At 38.3% G+C, this 10,096-nt stretch overlaps 1 protein-coding gene across 1 annotated transcript; it reads right to left on the bottom strand.

Moving 5' to 3' along the window:
* Positions 1–580: 580 nt before the first annotated feature.
* On the bottom strand, positions 581–6,704 carry LOC106546746 (nucleoside diphosphate kinase). The gene is made up of 5 exons (XM_014063700.2): positions 6,549–6,704; positions 4,589–4,721; positions 3,109–3,210; positions 2,035–2,147; positions 581–828 (listed from the first exon to the last, which is right to left on the bottom strand). Exons 2-5 carry the CDS (start codon positions 4,715–4,717, stop codon positions 711–713), a joined length of 462 nt encoding a protein of 153 aa, XP_013919175.1. The 5' UTR covers positions 4,718–4,721; positions 6,549–6,704; the 3' UTR covers positions 581–710.
* Positions 6,705–10,096: the final 3,392 nt, after the last annotated feature.

The following is a 10,096-nucleotide window of genomic DNA, read 5'->3' as shown; positions in this document are numbered from 1 at the left end:
TACTTTCACTCACTACAAAAAGCAAGAGAAAAGCTGAGAAGTCTTCAAGAAGTGAATTTTCACTGTGCAGGTGATGTAATATTCATTGTTGTAAAGATGCTCAATGTGAATTATGTCATAAAGTATTATTACAAGAGTATAACATTTGGAGATTTTGCAAAAGGCAATATTTCCTTGAGTGATGCCGGACTTTGTGTACTTTTCTCAGGAATACGGAATTGCCTTCTAGGATGCATTTTGTTTCCTCAATCTGACACACCATCCTGGGATTCACTAGTGGTCTCCCATCCAAGTTCTAACCAGGAATTAGCCTATTTAATTAGGTGCTGTTGCAAGATTGTTCCTTATAAAATGCAACAGATTTGGAATTCAAAGTGTTCTGATCTCGTTGAAAGCACTTCAGACATTTCAAGTGTGCTTGCTATAGCCAAAATAGCTTGTCTTGCATTCAAATCGAAATTCTTAGCATGTCTCTCATCTGCATTTATTGAAGATCTTTTTAAAATCACAACCACATGTACGATGAATACACTTCAAACAATTCACACATAATTTTTCATTTCTTTAAAGACAAGAACACTTATTTGTTCATGATACCTTTATTTCATATTGCCAATCAAGGAAGTAACTATGCTAACTGCTCCCTTGTAATGCAAGGATGGAATGAAATGACTTGTCGAAAGAAGGCACGACTCCTCTGAAGGACTACTTTACTCATAAATCCATTCCTGAGCACAAGATTTGTAGTCCACAAGTTCTTCAGGCTTGAACCACAGACTGATTTCATTTTCCGCACTCTCCACAGAATCACTGCCATGAATGATGTTCCTTTAGACAAGACAAAGATGTTAGGATATTTGGTGGAGCAGTTAAAGAAATTAAATAGACTGCTTGTAGCTAAAAAAAAAATCGTATTTACAAGCTTATTTCTAAATTCCTTCACAAATTTGTAAGATGAAACTACCATCCATAATCAATTATGGACCACTCAAGTCTGATGATTGTATAAACTGTTTACATTGTTATTCCTGTAAGTAACTATAATGTAGATTTCACTAAGTAGTTTGAACAAGGTGGCCATTTCTCAACTAGTAATTCAGATCATATTAGAACTCAAAAGCATAGTATCCTATGCTTTTGAGCTCTACTACTAACAGCACAGTATTCTAGCTGCAATAAAGTTTATAGCCAGGCATGCTTTTGCCAAACTTTACCTTGTGCATCAACGATATGAATGCTAGGCAAAGATTAAATTAACACTCCTGACAAAAGGCTAATGCCCAGCCTGCTTTCCCCCATGGCTTGCAGTTTGGATACACGCACACTTTGGGCACTTGGTGCCTAAAAGGTTCACCATTATTGATATAGACAATGTTTCTTTAGCCATCAGAAATCAATAAATAAGAAATCTAAAAAATAATGTGGAGTCCATGCAATGAATAATTCCTTGCCTAGATTTTGTTTTTAAGTGGGTGGGCGATCCCATTTAGTGAATAAGATAATGATTTTGTTGTTGCATGTATTTACTCCTTCCTCTTCCCTGTTTTGAGGGCCTTTTGAAAGTAAATTTTATATGAAATCCAAAATTTAAGCATCTGTCACTTCATTTTTTTTATGCGTAGTATACAATGACAATTCTTTAACACCAAGGTGCTAATCAAGAGAGATTTCCAATAGAAATCACTCAGTACTTGGGGGTAAGTGAATCTCCAGTACAATATAGCCCCAGCTTTAGATATTTTATACTTGGGGCTTTTGGCGTATAAGATCACATTTCTTACTAGCATAGAACATGTGGACTTGCACTTGAGGCCAGCTAACTATTTTTAGTTACTGAATATATGTACCTAAACATTGATCAGTACATTAGTAGCACATTTTATAAATTTGTTATCACCATTAAGTGCTATATAAGCATTAGCATAACAAGATCAACATTTTATACAAATTAATTGCATCTGACATTATTTTTGAAGCAATCTGATTTCTAGCAGGGCTTCCTATAATCTATAAAAAATAAATTGCAGCACCCACCTGCCCACTTGAATGCAGAAATCTCCACGAATGGTGCCAGGCTTGGAATCTGCTGGATTGGTTTCTCCCAGCATTACTCTGCCTGTCTTCACAACATTAAGTCCTTCCCAAACCTATAAAAACAAGTTTACTGAATAGATGCAAATATGATATTGTCAGAATGAATAGCTGCGGGCTTTATTGCATTACAAAAATCTTTAAAAATCATATAGTAGTATATTTTTGTTTTAGTTTTTTAGACACCAACTGGAATTACTAGATTTAGGAATCTTAGCTAAGGAGGGAAAGCATTTGATTTCCATGTTGGTCAACGGGAATCATACAAAAAGGAATTAAGATGCATCAGTATCTTCATATTTATGTTTTGAAGCAGACTAAGCCCTATTCCGGAGCTTTTATCCAGTAATAATAATGGATAATAATATATACTAATCACCATTGAAAATCCCATTCATTGAGATTTTTAAATTGCAACTGAATTTGCTATTTTACAGAATGAATTTCATGTTTCTATGCATTATTATATGTTCTTCCTTTTATCTATTCTAAATATATCACCATTTTACACACTCTTAGATTTTAATATGATGGAATAAGGATGTTTAATTTACTTCTCTATATACTATCATACCCCTATTCCCCTACTTGGGATACTTTTCTAGTCCAGGAATGAAACTAGCTTGTCTTGTGTGGATAAATCCAATCAAAGTGTTATTACCATCACAGACCAGATGCCCAATATATTAAATGCTACTACATAATAATAATAATAAAAGTCATACAGAGCATCATAAACTACTTCTTGTTCAGGAAATTAATTTCCCCCAAACCACCAGACCATCCCTCAAATGGGCAGAATTCTATGGTCCAAGAGAAAACAGCAAACCTTTGCTAGAGCAGTACTTTTTAAATACATGTAGTATTTATTGTATTACATTTGCTGTTTCCTAGAGGGAAATGCATGATTGTTATATAGGAAAGCTGGTAAATTGCCCAACTATTAAATTATTTTTCTCAGGAAAATTGGGGTGGGGGTGGGGTAAGTTAAATAAATGTTCATAAATAGATACTTACCATGGCAACTACAGGCCCAGAATTCATATATTTAACTAAACCTAAATAGAAAGGTCTGTCTTTCAGGTCAATGTAATGTTCTTTAAGCAGGTCTTCAGATGCCTTTAGAGAAAGGAAATGCAGCAATGGATTAAACCTCTTTTATCAGCTGAAATCTATTTTAAGTCTGTCTTCTCTGAATGGCCCTATTTGCACCAGCATCAATGAGAGAGTTTAGCAGATCAAGCGGGAAGGAAAATTAACTCCTCTCAATCAATTATCTCAACAAGGATGACAAGATTAACCTCTTGTCCAGGTACCAGAACAAAGTTCTTAGACAGCCTTCAAAAATGGAATAAATAGAGGCACTTTATTGCTGGTTATTTTATTTCATACCCTCTGCTCAGTCAGGAAAAAATGGAAGGAAGGCAGAAACATATATGAGACTTGTCTCTGCTCATTGCAGCAGTAACCCCCCCCCTTTTAAAATGCACAAGGGAAAAATGTAGCAAATTGCTGCTTCAAAGCATTCTTTTTGGTAGCTTGAAGAAGCTTGAAAATGTCAATTCCCACTTTTCATGGGAACTCTTCTGATCATATGCTGCTGGTATTGGGGAGGTGGGGGTGGGGGCGCAAGTGATAATGTTGCCTGCATTCTGTGAACACAACTAAGAATATCATACCAAATAATGAAGTAAACACAGCTAATTCTCCTTAGTAGTACTAGTTTGGATAACCAATATTAACAGATTATCCAGTAGGGTTGTTACTGTAAAAGCTACATACCATCTTGCCAAGTACAGTTTTCCAACCAAAATCAGACAACTTCATTCGTATAGCTTTATGGTTTTAAGAGAACCTTCTACAGCTCCGGAAACAAGAGGACTTCCAGACAGATCAGTAAGAAGATAAACTTGAACATGTGGAATTTAAAATTTATTTTTGCTTTCAGATTGAAAATAATCAAGATTAACTGAATTATTTCCTAAAGCAGTCTGTACTCCACCCTGAGTTTTGTACAAGTTGCTAGAAATGGTCATAGATATTAAAAATGTCTTTATCTTTACAACTGTAATCTGAGCTGAATTGAAAAGCTGATAATAACCATATTTGTTGACGCAATCAGGAAATAACCTCCCAAATCACAAGAATGTGGAATGTTATAATTATATGAAGTTTTTGGATAAATTCTCTCTATATGTTAAAATATTTCAGCTGATGTCATATAAATAAACACCATCAGTCCATGCCTTCTTCTATGAATTCATCTGATTTTGAACTCTCAAAATGTGCTAGTTTTGCATTTCTATAGGTGGGTAGAGAGAGTGCAAACTCAAGTGGAGAACCAACAGAATGCCAGAAATGTAAGCTAAAATAGCTCTGAATTGCTTAGTCTAACCCTAACTTAAACTGATGCAGTTCAATATGTGAGAATATTTTATTCATATGGAGAGCTTACATTATCTCTCAATTAACCACATGGGCCAAATATGAAACTTACATGGATCATTTTCATAGCTACTAGATGGAACCCTTTCTGTTCAAATCGTTTGATGATGTCACCCACTAATCCCCGCTGGACTCCATCAGGCTTGATCGCAATAAATGTACGTTCTGTATTAGAAGCCATAATTCTGCAAGAGAAAAGCAGAAAGAAATCAGTGAAAATCAACCGCAAAACACTTTGGTTTTACCAGTTTTAAATGGAGAAAATGGATAGGTGACTAGCAAGCTATAGCAGCAAAGATTTTAAAGTACATAAGAGCCTAAGCATGAAAAGACAGGTGTATTAAGTTTCCTTGGCTAAAGAAGGGAGGGAGAAATAGGTGAGAGAGAGAAAATTAGATTTCCTTTGGAAGGCTCAGTGCCATCACAAGATAGCTGCAGTTAAAATATTTCTGGTAAAAGCATGTTGCTTTAACAGTGGAATCAAGTTTGAAGAGATGAAGTGTTTCTTGCTAAAGGAATGCACTAGCACTATCATTTCTGGATGAGCAGTCAATTTGATAAGTAGGCCCCTTCCAATTCTGATTCTCTAGAATGTATCTTCCTGCTCATCAAGGAGGTCCTGTTGAAATGTTCCTCTTATTTTAGATTTTTTTTGAAAAAAATTAAAGCTGTATTCTCCCCTAAAAATGGCACATTCATCTCCTTTCTAAAAGTGGAGTAGTCAGTCTCTAATCCATTTCTCTGACCTGGATTGCTAAAGTAACAAACTATTTCATGGTCAATCTATAGACAAAAATGTTCATGCTTTCAAGAGATGATTAAACTACAATACCCAGAAACCTTCAAATAAGGGTTGCTGGGAGCTGTAGTTTATCACCTAGATTATAGAGAGCCCCTTTGTATGGTGGTATGATTTCTAGACCTCCCCCAAGCACAAAGCCAGCTGGGTGACCTTGGGGCCAGTCACTCACTCTCAGTTCTAAGGAGGAAGCAGAGGCAAACTACTTTTGAAAAACCTTGCTAAGAAAACTTTTAAGGATTAGTCCAGGCAGTCGCTAGGAATCTAAAAACTGACTCAAAGGCAAATATTTTTTTTTTAGTATAGGCTCACTATACTTTTTAAATTGAGAACTCAATTTAATTAAATTGAGAATGCCCAAAGAGCATTCATAGCCTTCGCTTCCGAACGGTTCTTATATCTGCCCAGTTCACATAACTGGTGAAGCTTCCCAGGACTGGGTTTTTTCATCCCTGAAACACTGACACGGATCGTGCTTCTACCACAAATATAGGATCTGTAAAGAGGCAGATACACCTAAAAGGGGCTCGAGAAAACTGTTCATCTTCCGCGATTAGGTGTTGGCTTTCCAATAAAGAATTCTATTGAATTCATTCTATTCTATTGAATTCTATTAAATTCTATTCTATTGAATTCTATTCTATTCCTCTCGATTTTGAGCGGCCTTTCCTTTGGGTCCTCCTTAAAAACGCATCGCGGGGCAGCTTCCCTTCCCAAGGCTAGCAGAGGCCCGTCCATCCACGTGTCACGCTTTGTTCCCCGGTTCGCCGCCGCCGCCGGCGACACGTGTTAGAGGTTACACTTAGCAACTCAGCAGCCGGGAAGGTGCCGCTCTCGTCTCCCAAGAAACGAAGCTTGTAGCGCCGGCCCAATTTCCGCGGCGGGCGAATTGCTCGAGCCTCGGTGGGGCTGCCCGAGAAGAGGGGGGCAGCGCCTCGGCCGCCTTCAGGTTACGGAGACCGGAAAGGGGGGGAGCGACGCCTTCCGCCGGCCTGCCTGGATCCGTGGAAGGGCTTCTTCCCAAAGAAGAGATTCGAGCAATTGCTCCTTTTGCTGGCATGGCAGCTGCGAAGCCTTTTTGGTGAAATAAAATCACCCTGGCTAGATTGGCCGGTTCTGGTCCTCTTTTTCTTTTTTAGGCATTCATTTTTCCTTCGCTTTTGATTGCTTCTCTCCGAAGAAAGGAGGCAAGCCAAGCACAAAACCCACTTACCCCAAATCACAGGAAAATCTGATCCGGCCGGGCAAAGCGGGGCAGGGTGGTTTCAGCAGCTGCCTCCTTGAAATCCTTCTGGGGAAGAGGAGGAGCGAAGAGAGGCCAGGCTGGGCTAAAGCCGGAATCTCACCGGAGCCACCCCTTGGCGGCAGCGAAGAAGGCGGGCTTCGCTGTCGTGTTTCCCCCACCCCACCCCCGACCGCGTAAGTTGCCTTTCCTGATTCGCGAGTGGGATTTCCACCCCCTACAGAAGTCTGGCCCTGGAAATGGGAGGGGGCTTGCCCCCACCCCCTCAAGGACTTCAACTCCGGACATCTTCAAGTGGCCAAGATTGGGAAACACTGCCCTGAGGAGACCTCTACCTGCCCCCCCCCCCGTGTTTTTCTCCTTGAGTGAAAGGGAGGGAGTGTGGCGCTTTCCCTTTAACCTGGCGTCTTCTAGGTGTGTTTTCAGAGGTCCCCTTACCCACATAGGTCCAATACCTGCTGCTTTTTCCCGCGAATAGGTGCAGAGAAGTAGCCTTTGTCTTGTTTCTATATGGAACGTGCAATAAGAATGGAGACCTGGCAGAACCGGAGTAGGTGATTTGTAGGCAGAAGGCACTAAGTTCAGAAGAAGATCAGAGCAACTTCCTTACAGTACATTATTTATTTATTTATTTATTTATTTATTTATTTATTTATTTATTTATTTATTTATTTATTTGCCAATCGTTTACAAGATAACAAGTATAAGAATAAACATGAGTATGAATGAAATGGGTAGGAATAAATGGGGACAATAGGATACGGACGGTAGGCACATTGGTGCCCTTATGCACACCCCCTTATAGACCGCTTAGGAATGGGGTGAGGTCGACAGCAGACAGTCTAAGGTTAAAGTTTTGGGGATTTGAAGATGTAACAACAGAGTAAGATAGTGCATTCCAGGCATTGACCACTCTGTTGCTGAAGTTGTACATGATGTACAGTTATACGATCCTCCTCCTCCTGGGGCATGTTACCACTCTTCCATTTTGTCTAGCGTGTGAAGCTTTTGCATATTATGTAACATCAAACCTCTGCACTAATGGACTGGGAGATACTCTACTTAAGACTAAGACTCTTTGCCCTATTCACCTCACTCGACCTTTTCAAAACACCATGGCACATTAGCGGATAAAGAAACTTACTTTAGAGATTAATAGGTCTAAAATTATCCTCTAGAGTGGGCAAGTGCTTCATATTTTTGTTTGTATAGGGTTTTTGGGGGGGGCTTTGTGCTTGGCTTAATCCATTAGAAGCAAAACAATGAGTGAAGTAGCTACAAATGTTCACTAAAGAATCATGACATCTCAGTGTCTTTGGAAACCATAAAAAAACCCACCAAAAATCCATTACCAACATGTATTGGTAGATAGCAAAGGTTTTTGCTTAATTTTAATCACAGTGCAAAGGTTTTTGCTTAACTTTAATCACAGTGGACAGAGGCTATATTTGGACTACACATGTAGCCATGGATAATTTCACCCTTGTTTATTAACTCACATTTGTCTGGGTTCAGTAAACCCAATGAATCAGAAATTATATCAGGTGGGTTTATACAGCCCTTTGACCTGCAGGCTAGTCAATCACACTTTAGCAAGCGTATTGTCCTAACTTTCCCTGCACAGGTTTAACCTAGTATAAAACACTTAATTTTGTTCAAAGCTGAGAAAGCAGTTCATAACCTGAGCTGATTTAAAGCAACTGCCTACATTCATTTTATGACACTAGCTGCAGTAACATTTGGATTTTAAAGAGTACAAAAGTGTCTCTCGGGAAACCTCAACAGTCTCTAGAAGCATTTTTTCACGTATGTGACCAGACCTGAGGTCTTTTTTGCATTTTTGCATCCTACAGACCGTCTGTTAGTGCTACCGTTGTGCCATCCTCACAGCTACACAGCAGCAGCCTTGCCCACGCTGGTCAATGTCACTCCAGAGTTAGTGGTTGGTATGCCCAAGATCAGTGTGTTTGGAAATTTCAATCATCCTTTATCCTTGGGATTTCATGGATACCATGACAATTATAGGGTTAGTCCAAATCATTCCAGACTTAACAGATAGGGGAGGTCATACATACAAACTAGTATCTATCTTGGAGCAGTTCAGATGTTATCTGATAGTGGAGACATAAATTAATCAGTTGACCATGGCATTAAAAGATACCACTACCATCCTGCAGAAGACAAATTATGTGAAAGGTCCATCCCAGGAATCATTAACAAAATTTGGGGAATATCTGGGGAGAGGGGATTATTCTGTTGGGGACCCGGTTGATACTGGAACATGGAGTAATTAATGGCTGCTGTGCGCTGATTTTAGAGTGGTAGTGGCCTTGATTGATTAAGAGGGTCCAAGAGATAAAATACCAGAAGAGACACCTGGATGGCATTTGGTAAAAGACGAGGGAACCTGATTGGACATGATTGTGGCAGTAAAAGTGGTGAAATGACATTGCTTCTCTGTTGTTATTGCATTTGCAGAATTCTGTCCCACAGCAGTTTTAAAGTGATAAGATCCCAATTGGGGAAGGATGGGCAGCTAAGAAAGATTAACTAGTTGCTATAGCCTTTTATCTGGGTGTTTTACAGATAAAACTATATATAAAGGGAGACTAGTATAGATCTATTTCAAGCTATTTAGCTCTCATCAGCTAGCCATACCCTTGCTGGGAATCGAACCTGTGCTCTATTGCCTCTTAGGCAGATGTGTTAACCATTGAGCTACAGAACTCGACTCCTTATCAGCCAGGCCAGGGTGAAAGGTATATATTTAAAGTCACAACCCCTGGTATGCCCAAATATGGGAAGAAGGTCACACTTCCATTCTCTATCCTTCGGCTCGTCACAAGAGACCATCCAGACAGAAACCCAATATTTTTTACTGTTGCCTTTTTGTTACATTTGTTATATTTGTGCTGATAAATAAATAAAGGGAGACTAGTATAGATCTATTTCAAGCTATTTAGCTCTCATCAGCTAGCCATACCCTTGCTGGGAATCGAACCTGTGCTCTATTGCCTCTTAGGCAGATGTGTTAACCATTGAGCTACAGAATAGTTATATAGTTATATATATATATATATATATATATATATATATATATATATATATATATATATATATATATATATATATATATATATATATATATATATATATATATATGTATATGTATATATGTATATATATATATACATACATACACAAACACACACACACACATACATACACTATATATATCTATATATATAGTGATATATATCACTATATATATATAGTGTATATATATATATATATATAGTGTATGTGTGTGTGTGTGTGTGTGTGTGTGTGTGTATGTATGTATATATATATATATATATATATATATATATATATATATATACACACACACACACACACATACATACATACATACATACATACATACATACATATACATATATAAAAATCTAATACATACCTTTCACCCTGGCTTCGCTGATAACGGATAAAAAACCTGTGGCCTAATGGCTAAGATC

This window comes from Thamnophis sirtalis, unplaced genomic scaffold, assembly GCF_051295495.1.
Source record: "Thamnophis sirtalis isolate CommonGarterSnake01/CBP01778 unplaced genomic scaffold, rThaSir2_p1.2 scaffold_3, whole genome shotgun sequence".
Taxonomy (NCBI): Eukaryota; Metazoa; Chordata; class Lepidosauria; order Squamata; family Natricidae; genus Thamnophis; species Thamnophis sirtalis.
The sequence above is the reverse complement of the archived record's forward strand: the minus strand, read 5'-3'. Positions and strand labels throughout refer to the sequence as shown.